The sequence below is a fragment of the Prionailurus bengalensis genome, chromosome X (genome assembly GCF_016509475.1).
Source record: "Prionailurus bengalensis isolate Pbe53 chromosome X, Fcat_Pben_1.1_paternal_pri, whole genome shotgun sequence".
NCBI classification, from domain to species: domain Eukaryota; kingdom Metazoa; phylum Chordata; class Mammalia; order Carnivora; family Felidae; genus Prionailurus; species Prionailurus bengalensis.
The window spans coordinates 35,583,796-35,609,666 of record NC_057361.1 but is presented as its reverse complement, the minus strand read 5'-3'; the positions used below and the strand labels follow the sequence as shown (position 1 = coordinate 35,609,666).

Here is a 25,871-nt window from a genome sequence, read left to right as displayed (position 1 = left end):
TGAAGCCTCCGACTTGGGCTCAGGTCATGATCTCACGATTGGTGCGTTCGAGTTCCACGTCGGGCTCTGCGCTGACAGCTCGGAGCCTGGAGCCTGCTTCCGATTCTGTGTGTGTGTGTGTGTGTGTGTGTGTATGTCTTTATCTCTCTGCCCCTCCCCCACTTGTACGCTCTCTCTGTCTCTCTCTCTCTCTCTCTCAAAAATAAACTTAAAAACAAAGTGTAATTTAAAAAAAGAGAAAGAGGGGCGCCTGGGTGGCGCAGTCGGTTAGGCGTCCAACTTCAGCCAGGTCACGATCTCGCGGTCCGGGAGTTCGAGCCCCGCGTCAGGCTCTGGGCTGATGGCTCAGAGCCTGGAGCCTGTTTCCTATTCTGTGTCTCCCTCTCTCTCTGCCCCTCCCCCGTTCATGCTCTGTCTCTCTCTGTCCCAAATAAATAAATAAACATTGAAAAAAAAATTTAAAAAAAAAATAAATAAATAAAAATAAAAATAAAAATAAAAAAAGAGAAAGAGAGAAACAAGCAGACGTTCAGCACTGACCCCAATAACCCGAAGGCTCACAAGTCCTCTAACGACAACGGGTTGATTCACCTCTACACTGTGGGCATGAAGTCTGGGGCTGATGGCAAACGGGTAGTGGTGGTCACGAAGCGGAGATCCCTCCAGGGAAAACCCACCACCCCCTACCTGTGGACCACCACGAACAAGAACGCCCGGGCCACCCTCGGAAGCATCGGGCACAGGATCCACAAAAACAAGGACCACCCAGATCCGTACGTGGTCGCCATTCGCACAGCCAACGCCATCCCTCGCCGCCAGAAGCCTGTGACGGTGAAGAGGAAGAGTCCCGCCCCACCAAGAGCTCCTGAGCACCTGCCCCCCACCTCCAAAGCAATAGAGATGTCAACCACTTCAAAAAAAAACAAACAAAAACAAAAAACTGCGACCCGGAGCCACTCCCGGCCAACCCGCAGCCTGAAATAGCCAAGCCCAGCCAAGATCAATCAGATCCCCACAGCCCTGCCGGACCCCGAGCAAGAAAAATAAATTCCCATTCTTGTAAGCCACTGAGTTTCGGAGTGTTTGTTCCGCAGCCTTATTGCGGCAAGAGCCGACTGTTACAATGACCAATATGCAACGTGCAGATTGACCCCGGGCCTTGTTTGGGCTGTACGTCACCGCACGGCATCCAGGGTGACAGGTGAGGAATGCTGAGGCAAGAGTGGCAGTCCTATGACTTGGACAGCATCCACCTCAAATGATTTTTCACCTTCAGCAAATGGCCCGTTATAAGTGCTATATTGAGTTAATTTACAGATTATATTATGTCACTCTAACCAAACTAATCATCACAAAGCAGACAAGGGGCTTGAAATGATTCCTCTAACGAAACTGTGGCTTAAAGAAAGTACTGTAAATGGAAGCATAAGCTTGGAAGAAGCTGGCAGAGCTCACAATCCTCTTGGATTGAGAGCTAGTTCATTTAAAAAATTTTTCACACCCAGTGGCCCCTCGGTGGCTCAGTCACTTGGGCGTCTGACTCTTGATTTCAGCTCAGGTCACAGTCTTGTGGTTTGTGGGATCGAGCCTCGCATTGGGCTCTGCACTGGCAGCACAGAGCCTGCTTGGGATTCTCTCTCCTCTCTCTCTCTGCCCCTCCCCTGCTCTCTCTCTCCCAAAATAAATCAATATTAAAAAAAAAAAATTCAGGGACACCTGGGGGCCCAGTCAGTTAAGCATCTGACTCTTGATTTCAGCTCAGGTCATGAGTCACGATTTGTGGGTTTGAGCCCCGCATCAGGCTGTGGGCTGGTGGCACAGAGCATGCTAAGGATTCTCTCCCCCCGCCCCTTCCCTTCTCCTGCTCGCACTCTCTCTCGCACAAAATAAATAAATACACTTTAAAAAAAATTCACACTTGACAAGAAGATAATTTGAAATATGGCTTTTTGACTTCTATCGTTAATAATGGACCTCACACATAGGCAGATGGCCTTATGATCTTAGCAAAAAGCATTAGCACGTGAATATAAGTTATAAGTAATTAAATAAACCTATGGTGGGGGGGGTGTACTAAAATGTTTCACTGTTGGGATTGAGACCACGTGAAAGTCACTTGAAAGCTCACAAAAAAAGAAAAAAGGAAAGGAAAGAAGAGAAGAGACGAGATGAGAAAAGAAAAGAAAAAAGACTCTTAACCGACTGAGCCACCCAGGCACCCCAAGATTTGATCTTGTTTGGGGTCATGAGTTCGAGCCCCGCATTGGGTATAGAGTTCACTTTAAAATCTCTAGGGGCGGGGCGCCTGGGTGGCTCAGTCGGTTAAGCATCCGACTTCGCTCAGGTCATGATCTCGCGGTTCGTGAGTTCGAGCCCCGCGTCGGGCTCTGGGCTGACGGCTCAGAGCCTGGAGCCTGTTTCAGATTCTGTGTCTCCCTCTCTCTCTGCCCCTCCCCCGTTCATGCTCTGTCTCTCTCTGTCCCAAAAATAAATAAACGTTAAAAAAATTTTTTAAAAAATAAAATAAAATCTTTAGGGGCGCCTGGGTGGCTCAGTCAGTTGAGCGTCTGGCTCTTGATTTTGGCTCAGGTCATGATCCCGGGGTCATGGGATCGAGCCCTACGTTGGGCTCCACACTAAGCTCCTTCCCTGCTTGCTCTCTGTCTCTAAAATAAAATTTCAAAAAAAAAGGAAAAGGAAAAGGAAGTCAGCTCACCATATCAAACTGATTTCTGAACTTGTTGGATGTTTTCATTTGTTTTTAATGTTGTGGAATTATGATGGTGTTCTCACCGAAAGACCCATCCCCTTGAGGCACAGAGTACACAGAACCATGGGCTTTTTCCAGTGTTGTGCTGTGTTCACGCTGTTTCTGAAGCCTAGGGGAGACATGCTGTCACGGAAAAAGTGAGGACAGACCTCGGTGCTGGGCCTAATGAACACCATCCACAGCCAGGATCTGCAGTGCTCTGCGGCAGAGAGGGTGCCTGGGGCCCCTCACGGAGGCCCCGCTCCCAGCCCTAGCCTCCTCCTAGCTTTGCAAAAACCTCCGTTGACCTTCCCCGTCTCCAACACCACCATTCCAGCCATGGAGACAAAGTGTGGCCTCGCTGTCGACCAGAAACTCTGCTCTGAGCCCATTGGGTATCCTCCCCCTCCCTTGTGCAAACCTTGCTCCGGGCAGAGGCACCGAGCAGGGTTATGGAGTAAGGGCTTTGTCACGGAACAAGACTCCCCAAGGAGGGGGTGGGGGGTGGAGTCTGGGAAAGGAAGGGTCTGAAGGGGAAGTTGGAGGGTCAGAGGCTAGGCTGCCAGAGCGGGGCCATGAAGGAGAGCGTGGGGAGAAGCCCATGGAAGATATGTCTCTACACCTGGCGGCCGGCCTGGCATGATGTGGCTGTGGTGCAGCAGGGCCAGCGGTCGAGAAGCAGAATTGCATGCAGGGCAGAAGAGAGTAAGGACAAGCTGGCACCTTCTGGCACCTTCCGGCACCTTCCGGCACCTTCTGTCGTTCACCGCATCTAACCACGATGACCAAAGAGGAGTGACAGCTGCTTCTCCTCCACCTTCCAAATGTTGTGCAGATTTCCCTTCTGCCCAGCCCTGATCTGGAACCATAAAAGGAAGGGAATTGGGGGAGACGCCCCTGCAGCCTGGTCAAGGTGACACGACACAAACTCCCCCCGGGGGTCAAGATTTGAACTGATTGCCAGAGCGTCTGCTGTCGCTCTTCGGCCCTGCCAGTTTCAAGGGGAGGATTACGTTGCCAGTCCTCAGACATTCCTGTACCCCAGGACTGGGCAGGTGCACTTGGCTCGTGAAAGGAAAGACCTTCACGGGCAGCCTCTTCCAAGCCTCCCCTGCAGGTCAACCTCAACGCGGTCATTTTAACCCACTTACCACTTGAGAAAGATGATTTCAGGCTGGGAGACTCAGAGAGGGGGGGGGGGGAAGGAGAGACAGAAACAGCTAAGGGCCTGTGGCAGGTTGTATTTTTCAAAGATGGCCACTGCTATGGACTGAGTAGTGTCCCCCCTACCCCGGAAGTCATACATTGAAGCCCTAATCCACAGTGTGACTGTATTTGGAGACAGGGCCTATGAGGAGGTAACTAAGGCTAAGTGAGATCACAGGGGTGGGGCCCTAATCCATTAGGAGTAGCATCCACATAGAAAGAGGAAGACACTCCTGGGACGTGCGCGCAGAGAAGAGGTCATGAGAGGACGCAGGGAGGACAGGTCTGCAAGCCAAGGAGAGAGACCTCAGGAGAAACCAAACCTGCCAACACCTTGCTCTTACACTTTTAGCCCCCAGAACTGTGAAAGAACAAATTTCCATTGTTTAAGCCCTGCAGCCTGTAGGATTTTGCTGTGGCGACCCCAGCAGATGAATACGGCCACCGCATCCCTCCCCTCCCGCAGGCTCTTCCTCAAGGCGACGCCGGCTTTCCAATGACGACGACGTCTCCAGGGATGGAGTCTATGTCCCCTTTCCCTTGAACCCGATCAGGCTGTCGTGACTGCGTCCACCAAGGGAAGACAGCAGAAGCTAGGTCAGGAAAATGCTGGGGCGCCTGGGTGGCTCGGTGGGTTGAGCATCCGGCTTCGGCTCCGGTCATGATCTCACAGAGCCCGTGCTAGATCTGTGAGTGAAGGAGCCTTCGGATGGCTCCAGTCCCCAGCAGTCAGGCCTCCCCAGAGACACTGTATGGACTAGAGACGAGCTGACCCCCACTGGCCTCGCCCAGACTACAGATTTGTAAGCAACATACGTGATTGCGGTTTTGAGCCGCTAATTTGGAGGCGTTTTGTTATGCAGATAACCAGAACTAAGGGGCTTCGGAACAAATGCATGCAGGACACCCCCTGGGGGGAAAGGAAGCCAAGTCAGTAGACAGGCTTTACCTGCTTTGGGGGTCACTGCAGTGAGTCCAGACAATCAAACCGATACAAACCCCTGGCATCAAAGGCGACGGAACAGGCTGTCAGCTGAGCGTTTCTGCAAAGACCACACCCACTTTTACCATTCCCGTTCGTTTTCGGATGACTGTGAAAGTCTTCCCAAGGAGATCTGTTCATTATTATTATTATCAAGGTTGATCAGGCTCCGGACAGAGTTTAAAGGGAACAGATGTGCAGAAAGAAGATGGTGGAACCTGGAGGTCAAGCTGGAGGCGAGAATAATTAAAGGTCAAACTCCAGGTTTGCATTTGGTATTTATAGAACGTTCCGCGCTTGGTGTGACGGTTTTTAAAACCAGGCTGATGAGGGAAGCTCCCTTCAGCTCTTAACAGGAGGGAAAGGATTTTACCATAAGGAATCCAGCGTGTCTAGTTCAAAGTTTTAAAAGGCAGCGTGATTAAGCGGCTTTGTTGCTTCGGGTGATGCTGTAAAGGTGAACAGGGCTGGGAGAGGAGGCTGTGTGAACAAAACAAAGCCAAACAAAACACTTTTTTCCCCGACCGGGCACCCCGGGCTGTCAGCCGCGGGTCCCCGGGTCATCAAAAGCTGTTTTCTCCTCCGTTGCTACCGGCCCCCCCTCCTCCCCCCAGGCTCGCTGCTTATGGCATTTGACAGGGGCCAAGGCAAATCAGGGAGGTGGCGTTCCGGTACATTGTGAGAGTCACCAAAGGAGGCGCACCTCTGCTCTGCTTCTCGCCCCTCTTTCCCCTCCCGTCTTCAGCATGGAACATCACAGAAACTCCTCTGTGTGTCTTTCAGCTTGTTGTTATCGGCTTTCGAGAACTGGATGTCTCCTTTTGTTTCCTGAAGCTTTGAGGGGCGGGGGGGGGGGATGGGAGGATGGGGGAGGCGAGAGGGACCCGTGCTCCAGGCTCAGACCGATCTCCCAGGGATCGTTTTGCAAACGGGTCCCGGTCCAAACCTTCCAAAGGCGCGGATGGAGAGGCTTGTAAGAACTTGTCTACGCCGGCACTGCATTTCTTCGTGAAAATGGGGTTGCTCTGACGGACTGTACGCAGCTATTGAGGAGGAAGAAAGATTATGAAGACCACGTGGCAACATGGAAGAAGGCAGGCGTGATATAACGTTACACGAAATACCAAACTGTGCCCGGGTGCCGTTGCAACAATGTTAAAAGCGGATCAGGAAGCAGTGACTCGAACGGATACAGGACCGCCACAGTTCATATACAGTGGAAATCACCCAAGTGCCCACAGACAGATGAAGGGAGACACAACCCGTGCATACAATGGAATATCATTTGACCTTGAAAAGGAGTGAAATTCTGACATACATATGCTCCAAGGCTGAAGCTTGAGGATGTTATGGAAATAATATGAAATAAGCCAGTTGCAAAAGGACACCTACTGTATAAGTCCCCTTCCTGAAGTCCCTAGGGCGGTCAGATTCATAGAGACAGGAAGTAGATCGGTGTTTGCTGGTGGGGGTGGGAGTTAGTGATTAATGGGGGCAGAGTTTGTGCTTGGGAAGTCGCAAAAGTTCTGGAGATGGACGGTGGTGATGGTTGCCCGACAACGTGAATGTGTTTAATGCCTAAACACAAAATGATGAAGTCTATGTTATGTATATGATACAGTGAAAAAAATTAATTTTCTTAAAAGTTAAGTCGGGGGGGGGGGGCCTGAGTGGCTCAGTCGGTTAAGCAGCCGACTTCGGCTCAGGTCATGATCCCACTATTCGTGAGTTCAAGCCCCACATGGGGCTCTGTGCTGACAGCTCAGAGCCTGGAGCCTGCTTCGGCTCCTCTGTCCCCCTCTCTCTGCCCCTCCCCCATTTGTGCTCTCCCCCAAAATAAATAAATCTTTAAAATAAAATAAAATGGTTAATTGTATGTTGGGTGAATGTCACCTCAATATTTTAAAAAGTGGATTAGGAGGACCTTGAAAGGGAACATAAGAAAAGGAGAACAGATTAGGATCGTATCGGTGGCTTCATTTTGGTTTCTGAAAACAAACAAACAAAAACTGTTAAAACAGTTTGGGCAGGGGCGCCTGGGTGGCGCAGTCGGTTAAGCGTCCGACTTCAGCCAGGTCACGATCTCACGGTCCGTGAGTTCGAGCCCCGCATCAGGCTCTGGGCTGATGGCTCGGAGCCTGGAGCCTGTTTCCGATTCTGTGTCTCCCTCTCTCTCTGTCCCTCCCCCGTTCATGCTCTGTCTCTCTCTGTCCCAAAAATAAATAAACGTTGAAAAAAAAATTTAAAAAAAAAAACAAAACAGTTTGGGCAATGTACTTTTCATGTGTTTAAGATAAATCCGTTGGGCAAAAAGTCTATTATAAAAAACAAACTGTTAATCAACTGTAGCATAAGTCTTGTACAGAGAGAAACACCATAAGGAAAGAGAAATCGAGGACTGAGCTAAGATGTGGCTTGTCACTTTTTTTTTTAAGTTTATTTATTTTGAGTAGAGGGGAGGGACAGAGAGACAATCCCAAGCGGGCTCTGCACCGTTAGCGTGGACCCCGGCGAGGGACTTGATCCCACGAACCCCGAGATCGTGACCTGAGCTGAAATCAAGGAAAAAAAAGAAATAAATATTCAACAGCCAGTGTTGCCAGCATGATGCTGGGCCCAGAACATAGAGAAACGAGAGAAGCTGCCGCACGCAGAGGCTGCCTAAAGGGAGACAGGGCACGTCGGCCGGACCTGGGGCCATGATGGGGTTTTCAAAGGCCAAGGGGAAACAGCAGACCCTCTAGCGTGAGAGAATAGGCAGGGGGCAGGAATGCCAAAGTCTTTGGTCAGGAGAAGGGAGGGGCGGGCAGGGGGTGTGCCAGGCGAGCTGAATGCAGCACAGTTAAGCAAGCTGTGACCGGCTCCCCGAGGGACAAACGCTGGGGGCAGTAGGCAACGAGGAGCCGTGGTTGACTCCTGACCCAGGGGGGCCAGAGAGGCCCAAACACGGCCGGAGCCTCAGCCCTGACGCGGATTACGGTAGCAGCAACAAGGAGCCATTCTGGAAACCCTACGCTCTCATTGATGGTTTATAGTTTCTCGTCCCCGAAGGGAACGCTTTTGGAAAATACATTCATTCCTCTGCTTCTTTCCCAAACCTCATGAAAATGAGAGTAAAGGAATTTTTAAAAGGCATTTGCCTGCAAGTATAGAGGGAACAGGAAAGGAGAAAATAGCCCAGAGTTTTGGAAGCTGGAAAGCAGAGGGTTGTTTAGTGACTAACTTACAGCAACACTAAGAAAACCGAACCCTGGGACGCCCGGGTGGGTCAGTTGGTTAAGCATCTGACTTTGGTTCAGGTCATGATCTCGCGGTTCGCGAGTTCAAGCCCCACATCGGGTGAGCACAAGACCCGCTTCTGATGAGCCCCCACTTCTCTCTCTCTCCCTCCCTCTTTCTCTGTCCCTCGCTCACTTGCACCCATTCTCTCTCTCTCTCTTAAAAAAAAAAAAAAAAAAAAGGCTGAACCTTAAGCTGGCAGTGGGGAAATGCTGAGAAACTACCCGAATTGCATCACAGAACCTGTCTCCCCTCCAAAGACCCAGAAGCAGCCACGCAGGTGCTTCTGGAAGTGCAGGTGACACTGATCAACTGCAAGTCCTTTCTAGAAGCAGTCAGGTATTCAGGTGCCTTCCCTGCTCTGTACATGTAAGTAAGTGTCCCCTCACAAACACCCCCTCCAGGCAGAAGGCTGGACCTCTACTATCCGGACAGAAGTCAAGAAAAGAGTCTTTGGACAGAGATCCCAGGCACTGCTGAAAGTACTATGCTCAAATGCAAACAGAGAGATTAAGTGTAAGTTTTCTTATCAATATCGTGCCCCCAGCCAAGCTCTCCTGCCCACTGAACTCCCAGACACTTGACCTTCCTGCTCAGGGGCCCTCTAGGGAGGAGGTTGGATACTGACATCAGACATTTCTCCATTAAAAAGCCTAGCCAGATCACCGTAGAACTGTGGTTCTCAGAATCCCCTGGACGGTTTGTGAAAACACAGACAGCCAGGGTTTTGAATCCAATAAATCTAGAGCGGGGATTAAGAATGTGCATTACTTAGAATTTCCCAGGTGATGCTGCTGCCGGCCGGGGGGACCACACTTTGCAAACGGCTGCTCTAGAGTGAAGTCTGCGTTTGGCAGGCCACATGCACACACACAGAGGGCCCTAGCAGCTTTTGGGCCGACACACAACTGTAAATGTCAACACAGAACTGGTGATCGCCAGACATCTAGGAAAACCTCTAATGTGAACGACAAAGACCAAAAGGAACAGATAAAGCCTCCTGAAGGGAGCAGACTATGCTGGGGAATGTAAACCCCACCCGAACACACGACAGGTATGTGCACATGCCTATCAGTAAGGTCCCAGAGGAGACATTATTTTAATAGTATTAAAAAGAGGGGCCTCTGGGTGGCTCAGTCAGTTACGTGTCCGATTTTGGCTCAGGTCATGATCTCACCGTTCATGAGTTCGAGCCCCGCGTCGGGCTCTGTGCTGACAGCTCAGAGCCTGGAGCCTGCTTCCGATTCTGTGTCTCCCTCTCTCTCTGCCTCTCCCTCTCTCTCAAAAATAAAAAAAAACATTAAAAAAAATTTTTTAATAGTTTTAAAAAGAAGCATTCAGGGGCGCCTGAGTGGCTCAGTCAGTTAAGCATCTGACTTCCGCTCAAGTCACGATCTCACACTTTGGGAGTTCGAGCCCCATGTCAGGCTCTGCGCTGACAGCTGAGAGCCTTCTTGGGATTCTCTCTCTCCCTCTCTCTCTGCCCTGCCCCCGCACTCTCTCTCTTTCAAAATAAATAAATAAACTTTAAAAAGAAGAAGAAGAAGAAGAAGAAGAAGAAGAAGAATTCAGGGAATAAAAAGGAACTTCCAGAGAATCAAATTTGAGCTATTGGAAATTTAAAATATGACAGCATAAATGAAAAAAAAAATTAAGTAGAAGAATTTGAATATAAAGTTGGGAATGTTTCCTGGAAAATCGAGAAAAGAAAAAAAAGATGAGAACTGGAAAAAAATTATAAATGATTAGCTTGAAAGTTCAAATAAACAGAGTTTTAGAAAGAAAAAACAGAGATGGAGGGAAGAACACATCAAAGAAAGAATTTAAGAAAACATCCCATACCTAAAGGACATGAGCTTATAGATTAAAAGGACCATTGAAGGGGTGCCTGGGTGGCTCAGTCATTTGAGTCTCTAACTCTTGATTTTGGTTCAGGTCATGATCGCAGGGTCTCAGGATTGAGCCCCTCATGGGGCTCTGCACTGAGCATGGAGCCTGCCTGAGATTCTCTCTCTCTCTCTCTCTCTCTCTCTCTCTCTCTCTCAAATAAGGAAGGAAGGATGGAAGGAAGGAAGAGAGGGAGGGAGGGAGAGAGATAGAGAAAGAAAGGAAGGAAGAAAGGAAGAAAGAGAAACAGGAAACCATTAGAATACATACAACAGTGGATGACAATAGACCCACATAAGTGCAAACCATCATGACCTTTCAGAGCGCTGGAGACAAAGATCCTGAAAGCTTCTAAAGAGAAAATATGTATTATACACAAGGATTGAGAGTCCGTATGGCCCTGGACTTCTCCATAGCAACCCTGAAATTTGGGAAAAAAAGAGAAAAAAATGCCTTTCAAAATTCTCGGGGGAAACGATCCAACTTAGAATTCTATATCCAGCCAAACTATCCGTTAAGTGTGAGCATAGAAAAATACTTCTCTGACATGCGAGATCTGAAAACATTGCTGCCCATGCATCCTTTCTCAGAAAGCTGCAGGACAAGATGAGTCATCAAATGTTGGGAAAAATCAAGAAAGAGGAAATGTGGAATCCAGGGAACTTGGGGTGCCACCGAAGACAGAGGCAGAGAGAATCTCCAAAATGAGAGGAGACGCAGAGTGACCACTGAACAGTAATCACAGGAAGTGACTCCTCTAGATGGGGACTGCTCAGAAGCTTCTTGCTAAGCCATGGCCAACAAGGTCTTGAGCTGTTTGGACACAGTGAGAAATCTAGTAAATTGGAAGGGTTTGGGCTTTAGCAACCTCCTTAAACCGAGGCAGCCAGAAGGTGGTAAGACAGCTCAGTGACTACAGCCTGGCCTGAATTCCGATTTTCCATGCAAAGATGAAAAGGCCCAGATCCCGCCTCTGCCTTCCTCCACCAGCAGCCACATCCCCGTGCACATTTGGAAAGGCAAAAATATCTAGGCCAATTTTATCACACTAAAAAGGGAAAAGAATCATCAAAGTTCAAACTCTCCATCATCAAATGACCTCAGAGTCTCCCCAGTGTGAAATTCCAAATGTCCGGATCCTGGCCCTCTCATGGGTAGAAGGGAAACGGGTGATTGGCAATGGTCATTGTTTTATTGAACGAGAACTTGCTAGGGTATAATTAGATGACACAGATTCCTTTTTCGTTTTTTATAGGGAAGCATTTTGCCGTTACATCGGAGTATGGCATATGTTTTGTGGCCAAGGGATTTTTCACTCAGATAGTATCTCTTTCAGTGGTTCATTTAAAGCCAAAATGACACCAAAATGGACCAAGTGGTCCAACTGTTCTCTCCCCAGCCCCACCCCAGAGCTACCGGGCAGGTAAGTGTCTGTCCCCTTTTATACTGCCCCTCCGTGGGCCTGGCTGCCATTAGTGATCTGCGTGAGGGATCCCAGTCCCATTCTACAGTTTTCCTGGTATAAAATGTAGGACTAATCGGGGGTGGAAAAGTATCTCAGTAGGTCGAGGTAAATAACAAGTCTTGTCTAGGTGCCCCCCCCAAAAAAACCACCTGCACCCTCCAAATAATCCATCGCATGACCCCATGATATAATCAAGAGTCTTTCAAAGAGGGACGAATCCCTGTGGCCCAGGCTTTGGCCTCATCCTCCTGCCTGTCACGCATTCACATGCCCACCAGCCGTGAGGACCCTTTCCAATCTCCCTACCCCAACACATCTCCTCCGACCAGACGAGGGGTCACTTCCAGACGGAGCCCCCAAGCCCCAGTGCCCCCTACCTTCTGTCCACCTACATAGGCAGCCTACTCTCAGAGGCCCAGGACTGTTCGCTGCTCGTCTCCCCTCAGATTGTGCCAAGGGAGGGTGGAGAGCGGAGATAATTCATCTTTGAACCTGAGCACCTAGCAGAACCTCGCATGAAGCAGTGCTTAATGCACACTTGTGGAATGAACGAACAAATGAATGAGCAAACAAAATAAATGCATGGATAATATGACTTCGGTGGAGGGGCGCCTGGGTGGCTCAGTAGGTTAAGAGTCTGACTCTTGATTTCAGCTCAGGTCATGACCTCACAGTTCGTGGGATCGAGTCCCACGTTGGGCCTCGCGTGCGGAACCTGCATGGGATTCTCTCTCTCTCTCGCTCTCTTTCTCTTTGCCCTTCCCCTGCTCTCGCTCTGTCTCAGGATAAAGAAATAAACTTAAAAAAAAAATATGACCTAGGGGCTTTGGTAAACGCCACATAAATTTATTGTGTCATGTGACTGCCAAAAAATGCTAATACCAAAGGCTTATCCTGTTGAGCTGTTGTCCTCAGCATTGTGCTGTGGTGCATTGACAACTTTAGTTTCTCTCTGATGATTTAGGATTTAAAAATATACATAAAAGCCGTAAGGTAAATATTAATGGAGATTCATTTCTTTTTAATTTTTTTTAATGTTTATTTATTTTTGAGACACAGAGTGCGAGCAGGGGACGGGCAAAGAGACACAGACTCCAAAGCAGGCTCCAGGCTCCGAGCTGTCAACACAGAGCCCGACGCGGGGCTCGAACTCACAAACCGCAAGATCATCACCTGAGCTGAAGTCGGACGCTCAACCGGACTGAGCCACGCAAGCTCCCCGAGATTCATTTCTTTTTATTTGTAGATTCAAATCGATGTGACTAGTCTCTATGTTTACTGTGCAGCTTGCCAGTTGCGAATGCCCTTACTCGGCCAGTACAACGGTAAATGTTTGTCACCCGTGGCACCTGCGTGACCAGGAGAAGAACAGGAGGCCGGCCGACTTTCTCCTCCACTGTCAGCATATTGTGACGCATTGCAGCTTACAGGTGCCTAGCGATGTGGATTTACTGATCATATGACCTAGTTTTAACCTAACTCTGATGAACGGCAGAAGCCTCCAGAACAGAGGTCCTTAAACGTAAATAAATACAGCAGATTGCAAAGGAAGCCAACAGCATTTAAATCATTACCAAATTATTAAAACAAATTTGTGATACACATATTTATGTGCTTCGTTCGTAAATCATTAACTAACAAGTTCCTGTGGCAGATCGAATAACTATCATCATTTCATAGTGCTGATGAGCACAAATGATATTTCAAGATATCTGCCACAACGGGAATGTGATTTCAATTGGTGACGGTCGCAGGTACGGCTAATGCTACAGAGGTTTGTTGCTTAGGTTCGAAATCGAAGGAAATGCTGAATTTCAGTGAGAAGCTAGTGAAAATGAAGATACCGTTTTTTCCCCGCATCCAGTTCACAGACCCTGTGAATTTTATCCTTGAACCTCAGGTTAAGAGCCCTGGCCTATGACAGAGTAAAGGCTACTGGTCCCGCTTCTCGAAACCTGGCTACCAGGTGTTCTGTTGAATATCATTTAAAAACAAGTATAGCCAGCCTCCAAGTGAATCACGAATCGCACATGAAAGCCCCCTTGTGTGTGGTCCCTGGGCTTATCAGATTCATAGACCCCCGCTCAGGCGATGGCAGAGGTGCTAGTATATTTCCAGTCAATTCCCCATGTCTGGAGCATCGCTTCTTTTATCCCCGGAAACTTATTTCCCACAGAGGTAAATCCTCATGGGTGAGCCTTCTGATGCAGATTTAGATATCGTGGATGTGCTCGAGGTAGTTGTCTTTGCAGCTTGGATTTCTGATTCGGGTTTTTCAAATGCTAACCATCCCTGAGGTGTGCATGCTTCATTAGTGTTTCAAATGTAAACCCACCTCTTCTACGGTGGATATTAAAAACAGCAAAGACTCACAGAGCCACACTGAAGCACTTTGTTACAGACTGGATTGTGTCGTCCCCCGACCTCAAATTCATAGGTTGAAACCCTAACCCACAATGTGGCTGAGCTTAGAATCTGTAGGGAGATAATGAAGGTCATATGAGGTCATAAGGGTGGGGCTCTGATCCCATAGGACAGGTGTCCTTATGAGAAGAGGAAGAGACATCAGAGAACTCTTTCTCTGCATGCACAGGGGGAAGACCGCGCGAGGACAGAGCAAGAAAGTGGCCATCTCTAAATCAGAAAGAGAGGCCTCACCAGGAACCAAATTTGCCAGCAGCTTGATCTTGGAATTCTAGCCTCCAAAACTTGGGAGAAAACAAATTTCTGTTGTTTAAGCCACCCAATCTGTCATACTTTGTCACAGCAGCCCGAGCTGGCTCGGACACCCGCCCTCCATGGATGGGCTTTCGACTATTTCAAACAACAGCAGAAGTGACACTTTGTGACTTCCAAAGCTAGATTAAAAAAAGCCATGCAGACCCTGTCTCGCTTGGGGGGAAGAGGGAGAGGGGGAACACTCGCTCTTAGAGTCTGAGTCATCGAGTAAGAAGTCTTGCATTATGGGTTAAATTATGTCCCCCCAAAAGATATGTTGAAGTCCTAACCCCCGACAACCTCAGAAGGTGACCTTATTTGGAAGTAGGGTCCTTGAAACCGGTGGTTAGCTAAGTTAAGACGAGGTTGGGGGTGCCTGGGTGGCTTCATCGGTTAAGTGTCTGACTTTGACTCCGTCACGATCTCACGGTTCGTGGGTTTGAGCCCCGCGTCCGGCTCTGTGCTGACAGCTCGGAGCCTGGAGGCTGCTTTGGAGTCTGTGTCTCCCTCTCTCTCTCTGTCCTTCCCCCACTCACACTGTCTCTCTCTGTCTCTCAAAAAATGAATAAACGTTAAAAAGAATTTTTTTTACAGATGAGGTTACACTGGCGTAAGGTGGGCCCTAATCGAATCTGACTGGTGTCCTTATAATAAGAGGGAAATTTGGGGGCACCTGGGTGGCTCAGTCGGTTAATCATCTGACTTCAGCTCAGGTCCTGCTCTCACAGTTTGTGAGTTCGAGCCCTGAGCTGTCAGCACAGAGCCTGGAGCCCGCTTCAGATTCTATGTCTCTCTCTCTCTCTCTCCCTCGAAACTTAATAAACATTAAAAAAAAAAAAAAAGAGGAGGGTAATTTTGGACATAGAGCCACAGAGATAAAGGAAAGTTCATGTGAAGATACAGGAAAAATGCCGCACAAAGACAAGAGCAGAGGTTGGAAGGATACATCCAGAAGCCAAGGAATGCCCGGGGCCACCAGAAGCTGGAAGAGATAAGGAAAGATCCACCCCTAAAGGCTTCAGAGGGAGCCTGGCCGACACCTTGATCTTAGACTTCTGGCCTCCAGAACTGTAAGCCCATTCCTGTTGTTCAAGCCGCCCAGCTAGTGGCACTCGGTTACAACAGCCCTGGGAAACTCATCCGTCCCTCCAGCCCGAGGCTGCCGTCAAAGGTCGCAGCTGATCCTGACCTTCAGCTTTTGCGGGCCCAGGTGCCCGCCATGCTAGGGAAGAAGCCATCTTGGAACCAGACATGACGGAGCCGAGACAAGCTGTCCCCTGCATGCCCTTGCCAGATTCCTGACTGGCAGAGTCTGGGCGCTGTTCCTCTGCTTGTTTTCTGCCCCTAAGTTTTAGGGTAGTTTGTTCCGGGCAGAACAGTAGTACTCAGTATATTTGGCCTTCGTTTCTACACTTCAGTGATAATTCTTCCTCCTTTCTGGCAGCCAGAGGGGCCCCGTATTTGGTTTGATGCTTTGCTGTGTCCGTGTGGAAACTCTGAATAATCTTTCGAACGCAGGCCCTGCGTTCGAATCTTTTCTTTTTCTTTTTTTTTTTTTTTTTAATTTTTTTTTCAACGTTTATTTATTTTTGGGACAGAGAGAGACAGAGCATGAACGGGCGAGGGGCAGAGAGAGAGGGAGACACAGAATCGGAAACAGGCTCCAGGCTCCGAGCCATCAGCCCAGAGCCCGACGCGGGGCTCGAACTCCCGGACCGCGAGATCGTGACCTGGCTGAAGTCGGACGCTTCACCGACTGCGCCACCCAGGCGCCCCATTCGAATCTTTTCGAATGCGGGCCCTGCATTTTCATGTTGCGCCAGGTCCTACAAGTTAGGCACCGATCCCGGCTGGAGCCTGAGAAGGCACGCTGAACCCCGAGAGGACTTTAGGAAGGAAGGACACACGCCACAGATGAGAGGACGCTGACGAAGGGTCTGGATGCAGGAGCATTTCCCAGAGAAGAGCTACCATACTGGTTTTGGACGCCTTCCTCCACACTTCGATGTGACCGGGCATCTCTCTTGTTGAAGCCACTGTTTTTAGGGTTTCCAGTCACTCTCGGTTGAGACCAATTCCCCCTGATACAATGTGGGAGCGTGAACTCTGAGTCTGCCAATCATCGTTCTGGAAATACAGCTGCCGAGGCAAAGCCTATACACCCCTGGGTCTCTTACAGCTGGACGTGACCACGAGACTGCGTTCTGGCCAATGGGATATAAGCAGAAACTTCAGATGCAATTGCCAGAAAGTGTCCTTAAATGGAGATTGGGTGCCCTTTTTCGTCGCTTCCTCCTTCCTGCTGGCTGGAATGCAAACGTAATGACTGGAGCTTCTGCAGCCATCTTGGGCCATTAGACACAACCCGTGCTGAGAATGTCAGAGCCACAGGACTGAGGGAGCTCCAGTCTCTGACAGCTTTGCACCAGCTCTCGAATGCCTATCCTGGACGTCTTTTGTATGTGAGAGAAGTAGGGGTGCCTGGGTGGCTCAGTTAGTTGACGATCCGACTTCGGCTCAGGTCGTGATCTCACGGCCCGGGAGTTGGAGCCCCGTGTCGGGCTCTGTGTGGACAGCTTGCCCTGGAGCCTGCTTCTGATTCTGTGTCTCCCCCTCTCTCTGCCCCTCCCCCACTCATGCTCTGTCTTTCTGTCTCTCTCTCTGTCAAAAATAAACATTTTAAAAAAAGAGAGAGACGGGGCGCCTGGGTGGCGCACTCGGTTAAGCGTCCGACTTCAGCCAGGTCACGATCTTGCGGTCCGCGAGTTCGAGCCCCGCGTCGGGCTCTGGGCTGATGGCTCGGAGCCTGGAGCCTGTTTCCGATTCTGTGCCTCCCTCTCTCTCTGCCCCTCCCCCGTTCATGCTCTGTCTCTCTCTGTCCCAAAAATAAATAAACGTTGAAAAAAAAATTTAAAAAAAAAAAAAAAAGAGAGAGAGATTCGGGGGCACCTGGGTGGCCCTGTTGGTTGAATGTGCGGCTCTTGATCTCGGCTCAGGTCATGGTCTCGCGGTTCCTGAGATCGACCCCCACGTCCAGTAGTTCCAGCCTGGATGCCTTCAGCCTCAAAACCCGGGAAAGTCATAGTTTCAGTCCGAGTTGGGAGTTGGAACTCATGAGTCACCGATATGGCAGCTCCAGGCAGTCAAGCAGGGGGAGTGCCCCCTTACCCCCCCCCCCTCCGCCCCGGAGAGGCAGCGTTTATCGTGGCACTCGGGCCTTCAACTGATTGGGCCTTCACCTGATCGGACGAGGCCCACCCACGTTAGGGCGGGCGATTGGCTTTCCTCAGTCTTACCAATTCACACGTGAATCTCATCCAAAACACTCTCACAGACACACCCAGCGTAACGTTTGACCAAACATCTGGGCGTACGTGATCCGGTCAGGTGACACCTACAGTGAACCATCACAGGGTCCTACCGTGAGCTCAACTTGTTTACCCCTGGACACTTTTCGCTTGTACTACCAGTTTTGCTCTTACTTGGCCTAAAGTTTCTGCTGTAAGGAGTCCTGCCCTCACCTATACATAATTTATGTGTTTTCATCTTTTTATGGATGTTGATAATATCTCTTCTTAAATTAGGAGGAAATAGGTAGAGACAAGACAAAAGGGGCGTCCTAGTTCTAAATACTTTTTCTTAATAGATCTTGGGAGCAAAATCAATGAAAAATACCTTAATAGGAAAAACTGAGGAAAAGTTTAATAGTCTAGTGCAGTGGTTCTTACACGATCAAGTGCATCGGAGTTCCCCATGTGCTTGTTAAAACACAGAGGGCTGGGTCCCTCGCTCGGAGTTTCTGGTTCAGTAGGTACGGGGTAGGGCCTGAGAATTTGCAGCTCTAACCAGTTCCCAGGTGATTCTGATTTGCTGGTTCAAGACCACATGTCAAGTAGGAAAATGTTAGGGGACCACGCCTGTCCATAATGTGCCCAGAACTGATATGGCACTTAGGGACCCATGTTCCTTCCATCTTGGCACTCGACCCTTCTATGCCACCTCATAGCCCAAGATGGTCACCTGAGCTCCAGCCATCAGGACTAGATTCCAAGCAAATGTTAGAAGGAACCCAGAACCACCCCTTCTTTTAAGGACACTTCCCTCTTCCCAGAAGTTGCATCTGCGACTTCCGCTTACGTTCCATTGACCAGAACGTAGTCACGTGGCACCCCTAGCTGCAAACAAGCTGGGAAATAGAGGGGCTTTTTTTTTTTTCTCCAGGAGGCTATGTGCCCCAACGAACATTCTATTACTTACAAGCAGTGGGGGAAAGGGCGATTTAGGGTCAACTGATGGCCTCCACCCTGGGGATCTTCCAGCTTGTTTGGAACACGAAACAATTCATTCCCTATGACAGTGTGTAACCTGGGCCTGTGTTTCCTTCCGAGCCGGAAGCACCATCGACGCAGCCCAATAAACAGGACTTAGAACCTGGAAGACTGACCATGAAATCCAAAGCTCGATATGGACATTTTCATGCTCCCTCTCACTGGGTTAGTTAATTGGTTATCCTGTTAACTGGCAAAGGTTTGTCTCCTCCGGATCTCTGGTCTCCCGAAGTCCAGTCAAGACCAGACATCAGCAAATTCAGGGGGAAATGTCCTCTGGAGGAAAGACCAGGAACGCCAGCAATGCACATAATTACACTCACTCAGCTCCAGAGAGAACACCAAATAAATGAACTTTTAACAAACCCCGTAACTGGGCCAGATGACAGAGGTTTAATTTTTAAGTGGGGCCCTGCTTGGTAGAACGGAGCAAAAAAAGAAATTGCTAGGGGCGCCTGGGTGGCGCAGTCGGTGAAGCGTCCGACTTCGGCCAGGTCACAATCTCGCGGTCCGTGAGTTCGAGCCCCGCGTCGGGCTCTGGGCTGACGGCTCGGAGCCTGGAGCCTGTTTCCGATTCTGTGTCTCCCTCTCTCTCTCTGCCCCTCCCCCGTTCATGCTCTGTCTCTCTCTGTCCCAAAAATAAATAAAAAACGTTGAAAAAAAAATTAAAAAAAAAAAAAGAAATTGCTGTCCCCTGAGTAACCCTGGTAGCCCCTGGGGGCCACTAATGATTTGTTCCGTTAAGCAAACTGTAAAACTGTTTAACTTGGGGGAGGGGGAAACGGGGGCGGGGGGATTCTCAATGCAGATGACTTTGGTAAAGCAGGAAAGGAATGTTGGGCAAAAAAAAAAAAAAAAAAAAGCCTGTGCGTCTATATATTCCCTTAGATGTATGTTGGTTATTTCTTTTCCCTTGACTTCCTGTCGCCAGACAACATCATACTTTTGTTTCTTTGTAGTATCTCCTCCTTGATCATTCTCTCATAATAAATTTCAGAGCAACATTTTAACAGCCGTTTCAAAAATTATGTTTCCTAGGGGCGCCCGGGTGGCTTAGTCGGTTAAGCGCCCAGCTCTTGATCTCGGCTCAGGTCATGATCTCAGGGTTCTGGAGACCAAGGCCCTTATCGGGCTCTGTGCTGACAGTACAGAGCCTGCTTGGGATTCTCTCTCTCTCCCTCTCTCTTTCGACCCCTCCCCCTCTTGCACACATGTGCACTCCCTCTCCCTCTGAAAATAAACTTAAAAAATATATATATAATTATGTTTCCTAAAGTCCCCTACACCTAGAAAGAATTAAGAAAGAAAGAAAGAAGAAAGAAAGAAAGAAAGATGTAGGAACTCTACTGCTCTATGAATTCATAATTATTTATGTATGCCATCATCAACAACAAATGTTTATAAAGTGCCTGCTATGTGACTGGGGCTGGGGAATAGAAAACTCAACAGGGTTCTTGCCAGCACGGTTTTATACTCTCTCTTAAAAAAATAAATAAATAAATAAAATAAAATAAACGTCTTGGGGTGCTTGGGTGACTCAGTTGGTTAAGCGTCTGACTCTTGATCTCAGTTCAGATCTTGATCTCAGGGTGGTGAGTTCAAGCCCTGTGTTGGGCTCTGCACTAGGCAAGGAACTACTTAAAAAATAGGGGCGCCTGGGTGGCGCAGTCGGTTAAGCGTCCGACTTCAGCCAGGTCACGATCTCGCGGTCCGGGAGTTCGAGCCCCGCGTCGGGCTCGGGCTGATGGCTCAGAGCCTGGAGCCTGTTTCTGATTCTGTGTCTCCCTCTCTCTCTGCCCCTCCCCCGTTCATGCTCTGTCTCTCTCTGTCCCCCAAAAAAAAAATAAATAAATAAACGTTGAAAAATAAATAAATAAATAAAAAATAAACTAAAATAGGGATGCCTGGGTGGCTCAGTCGGATGAGCTCAGGTCATGATCTCATGGTTTGTGAGTTTGGGCCCCATGTCAGGCTCTGTGCTGACAGCTTGGAGCCTGGAGCCTGCTTTGGATTCTGTATCTCATTCTCTCTCTGCCCCTCCTCCACTTGTGCTCTGTCTTTCTCTGTCTCTCGAAAATAAATACATGTAAAAAAAATTTTTTTAATAATAAAATAAAATAATCAAAATAAAATACATCTTATCTCCCACAAGAGACATTTTTTTTTTAATTTTAAGGAGGCTTCACATACAACGAGGGGCTTAAACTCACAACCCCAAGATCAAGAGTAGTATATTTCACCCACCGAACCAGCCAGGTGCCCCCATACTCTCTTTTAATGGAAATATGACATACAGTTGAGAATAAAAAGGTAGGTAGGTAGATTGGTAGGTAGGTAACTGTGGCCAAGACTATGGGTTGCTTATCCAAGGGTCATTTCTGTCCTTCTGTGTCCCCAACTTCCCTCCATCTCCCTTGATGGCCAAGCGTAAATTACCTTCTAGTAGTCACCATTCCCTGTGGTCACAGAAGGTGACCCTTCCCCAGTCCTGGGAGCAGTGAATCATGCTTGGTCTAAGCCAACCATGGTGGCTTCATATATATCCCTTTCCCAGGATGACTGAGCACGGCCATGTGACCCAGTCCTAAGACAATGAGACTAGAAGTGAAATCCACTAAATACTCTCAAAGAAGGAAGTATCCTTTTTTTTTTTTTTTTTAAGTTTCTTTATTGTCGAGAGACAGTGAGAACACAAGCGGAGAACGGGCAGAGAGAGAAGAGAGAGAGAATCCCGAGCAGGCTGCACGCCATCAGTCCGATGCGGGACTCGAACCCACGAACCACAAGATCACGACCTGAGCCGAAGTCAAGAGTCAGACGCTTAACTGACTGAGCCGCCCCGGCATCCGAGGAAGTATCAATTTCTTTAAGTCGAACCTGTCGTGGCTGGAATTGCTTTGGTCATCTTTAGACCACGAGGAGAGTCACCTCCAACAAGCTGAGGACAGCAGAGCAGAGAGGTGAAAAACTCAGTTGCTAGACCCACCCGGGAACAGGTGTGCCTCAGGACTCCTTGTCTTGGGAGATACACCCCCTTCTTGTTAAGCCACTTTAAGTGGGGTCTTTGGTTCCTTGCAGCTGATGGCACCCCATCTGATGGCCATATGTACTGGCTGCTTTCCCTATGTTAGCTCATCCATCGTCCACCTGCCTGTGAAGAAGACATTTTAAGCCCATTTTAGGGATGGAGTCTGAAAGGCTGATATCACATCCAAGGTCACACTGGTGGAGCCGTCTTTTTATTTTATGTGTAATTTTTTTGCAGTGTTAATTTAATTTGAGGCGGAAAGAGAGAAGGCAAGCAAGGGAGGGGCAGAGAGAGAGACACAGAGACAGAAACAGAGAATCCCAAGCAGGTTTCGTGCTGTCAGCGCAGAGCCCGACTCAGGGCTCGAACTCACGAACGGTGAGATCATGACCTAAGCTGGAATCAAGACTCAGACGCTTAACCAACCGAGCCACCCAGGCGCCCCTAATGGAGCCCTCTTTTAAACGCGGTCTGTGCCCAATAAAGGCGCAACGGATGAATGAATGACCGAGCAGGGGGTGCTGCTAAGGGGCTGAAGGTCACCGCCCATCCTGGGGGCCCAGAAACACAACCTCGTGTACGACGCACCCTGTCCCAGTCTTCAGATCGTTCCTTGACTCTCCAGCCTCAGCATCTTCAAATTCACCCCAAACAACAGCTTTCTGTGTTCCATCAAAGAGCCTCCAATCAAAATCCAGATGGAAGACAATCCTTCCGGACGGGAAGTCCTTCCTCGGGTCTCACCTCAGAGTCCTCTGCTGGAGTGCGGTTTGGTCCCTGACCCGAGCACAAGACAGCCCTGCCCTCTTCCTTGGACTCAGCACCCCTCCCTCCGGGCAGAGCAGCGACTATCAAAACAGATCACACTGGGGGACAAAGGCGTCCTTCACTCTCCTTAGCCAAATGGAAAGCCCACACGGCAAAGTGCTGCTTACGCTTCCTTTTCTTTTGTTCGGCGTCCATTACAGGACGGCGACGACTGTTCAGACGCATTTCCCTCTGGCTCGCCACCCGGCTCCGGAGCTGGGACGTGAGGGCTGTCCTTCACCTGGTGCCACGCTGCATCAGATCACCGCCAGCTTCCCGAGGGCGGTGTTCCAGGCGAGGAAAATTGCTCCCGAGATTGCTTAAGGCCCCTGGGGAAATGACAAGGAGAGATTAATCTTCCATTGCTAATCTTCCTACGCGGCTGGATCAGAACGGTTGCCTGCAGGAGACCGCCGCCTGGCTCCCGCGGGGGCCCCGGGTCCCTCCACGTTGCCGCCGGGAAGGGGGCAAGGCAGAGGTCGCGAAAGCAGGCGCGGTGTGTGATTCTCCGGCGCCCGGCCCTGTGTCTGTCCGCATGACAGACTTCCCCAGCAGTTTGGTCCAAATCGCTGCTGTTTGACACTGAGCGTCCGTCTACACCTACCCCTCCGGGCCCACGGGATCTGGATCTGCTCCAGCCTCTGCTGACAGCCCGCCCCCTCTGGGCTCCGGGACCCACGCCCTTCTTCCCACAAGGCCTGGACTTCCGCCGGGCTCTCTGCCTGGAGCCCTTGATTGTCCCTGGTGTGAGGACTTTCATGGCCGTTTCCCTGCTGGACCGTGAGGACGAGTACCCCATCTGCCCAGGTAATAGGGGTGCGAGGAAAGAACCCGTTCTGGCAGCTGACGACGTGCAGGCACCGGGGAGGTACAGAAGGAGCACGCGGCTTTCGTGGTTGTCACCGTAGCCAGTAAACTTAATCTGAGCCGGTGGCCTCAAGGGGCAGGTACAATTATTCTCTCCATTGTACAGAAGGAGAGGCTGAGGCACGGAGAGGCTAAGTACCTTGCTCGCGATGCAGGCGACTGGTTCTCGAACACCTGCTAGCCATCCCCGTGCCTCTCTGACTACAGGCTGCCGTCGGGGGGACTCCCCTGTGCCTTCCCCCCCAGGCCGCATCTTGTTTTAGGACAAAGCACCACTCAGCCCAAAGGAGCCATAGCCTGCTTTTCGCGGGACTGCACGCTCTCAAAAACAAGCCAGAAAGGGAGGAGGAAATGCAGATCACGGGGAAATCAGGAAACCGTCCAAGACGCCGGGGCGGCTCAGTCAGTTGAGCATCTGACTGTTGGTCTCGCCTCAGGTCATGATCTCTCCCCCCTCCACCACACCCCCCGGTTTGTGGGTTCGAGCCCCGTGTCTGGCTCTGCTGTGGCAACGAGGAGCCCGCTTAGGATTCTCCCTCTCACCCTCTCTGTCTCTGCCCCTCCCCTGCTTGTGCTGCCTCTGTCTCTCGCAAAATAAATAAATAAAGCTTAACATTTTTTTTTTCTCAAAAAAGAAGGAAGTTGGGGCTGGAAAGTTAGGTAAGAGGGCCAGAGACCTGCCCAGCAGTCTCTGAAACCGCCGGCATTCCTTGTGCTTTCGGTGCGGGAAGCAGGAAGCGGGATTCCCAGGGACGCCTGTCCAGCCCGCTTGGTCACTGGCAGGAGAGGGGAGGCTGTGCTGGCCCGGAGAAGCCTGACTCGCTGGCCCCAGGACTCAGATATCTGGGAAGCAACCCCTGCTGACTTCGGTGCCCTGAGCAGCTGTACCCGTTAGAACTGCCGTCCGATGCAAATAACCACCAACTCCACCAACAAGCATCCCGAACAAACCTAAGCGTTATTTTGCTCACCCAAGAAGAACTCGAGAATGTGGTGCCTACAGGCGTGAGTTCAACGCATAAAGCATCAGGGACAGCATTTCGGGGATTCTCTTGCCCCCGCCTTCGGGCCTCAAAATGGCTGCGGAGCTTCCAAGAGCATGTTCAAGGTCAAGGCACAGAGGTGGGAGGAGGTGGGGCGGCACCAAAAATGTCTGTTCCCTTTATGAGGAAGTGAAAGCTTTCCAAGAAATCTTCCGGAGGACTGCAGCTTATGAGGCACCCATAACTGTGAAGGGGTCCCAGCAAGGTAAGCACTCAGCCCCTCCACCTCCTACATCAGGGGAGGGGGTTGGGAATGGGGGTCGGTTGAGGTTTCCCCAAAAGCAGAGCCTGAGAGGAAGGCTTGGGTCGCTGTGCAAGCAGCTTCCTCAGAAGGTGACCCCAGGAAGTATGGTGAGGGAGGGGGGGACGTGAGACCGAGAAGGAAGCTGAATCAGGGGGCTGTTGATGAGCGAGTTACCGCTGGGAGCGGCTGAGGCTCGATCCCACCGGAAACCCCATGACAGGCTGCGTACGACACGCTTCCGGACACACCCCCCACTCTAAACATCCAGCTTGGGGCACCCAGGTCCAGGGTTCCCCCCCATGGTGCTAGCTCCGTGGCATTTGCACGTTGCATGCTTACAGCAAGATCTCTGACGCCAAGGAAAGCCCAAAGGCCAAGAAGAAAAGAGAGGAGAGCACTGTAGGCATTCCAGAAACAGCCCACGGCAGGCGGGCTCAATCAGAAAAGCATGTGACTCTTTTTTTTTTTTTTTTTAAGATTATTTATTTATTTTGAGAAAGTGAGCACAAATGAGGGAGGGGCAGAGAGAGGGAGAGAGAAAGAACTCCAAGCAGGCTCGGTACCGGCAGCACAGAGCCCAACGCGGGGCTCGAACCCACAAACCGTGAGATCACGACCTGAGCCGAAGTGCGCTGCTTAACCCACTGAGCCACCCACGCACCCCAGAAGAGCCTGTGACCCTTGATCTCGAGGTTTGTGAGTTCGAGCCCCGCGTCAGGCTCTGGGCTGACGGCTCAGAGCCCGGAGCCAGCTTCAGATTCCTTGTCTCCCTCTCTTTCTGCCCCTCCCCCGCTTGCATTCCGTGTGTGTGTGTGTGTGTGTGTGTGTGTGTTTGTCTCCCCCCAAAATAAATAAACATTTAAAAAATTTTTTTAATAAAATAAATAACTTAAAAAAAAAAAAAAACTAGTGCCTGCCGTGGGCACCAACACTTATTGCCAGAGTGACAAAGGGAGAGTCTCCTACCGTCCTTCGTCAGTTCCACCCCTCAGGGTCGCTCCCATCAGCCCTCTCCCTGCTGGGTCCTTCTCCATCCACGCATCCACGTATTTTCACTCTCCCCTAGCCCCTCTACCCTCAAGCCCTTTGGCACTCCCAGTAGAATGTGATGAGCTAAGTTACACTACCTTGTATTGATATATCAATAACAGTAACATCTGTATGGTTCCTTGGAGTTCACCGTGAACTTTCACATGCGTTATTTTGTTTCAAACTCACACCATTGCTTAGACGGGAATCGACCTCAGAGATGTTAAGGAATTTTTCCA

General features: G+C 49.9%; 1 protein-coding gene across 1 annotated transcript; it reads left to right on the top strand.

The window, feature by feature from the left end:
- Positions 1-513: 513 nt before the first annotated feature.
- Positions 514-984, top strand: LOC122477044 (60S ribosomal protein L28-like; the record flags this gene model as incomplete). The annotated part of the gene is made up of 1 exon (XM_043569971.1): positions 514-984. A coding segment is annotated over one exon (471 nt), but the record flags the coding sequence as incomplete, so codon positions are not given.
- Between the last annotated feature and the right edge of the window lie 24,887 nt (positions 985-25,871).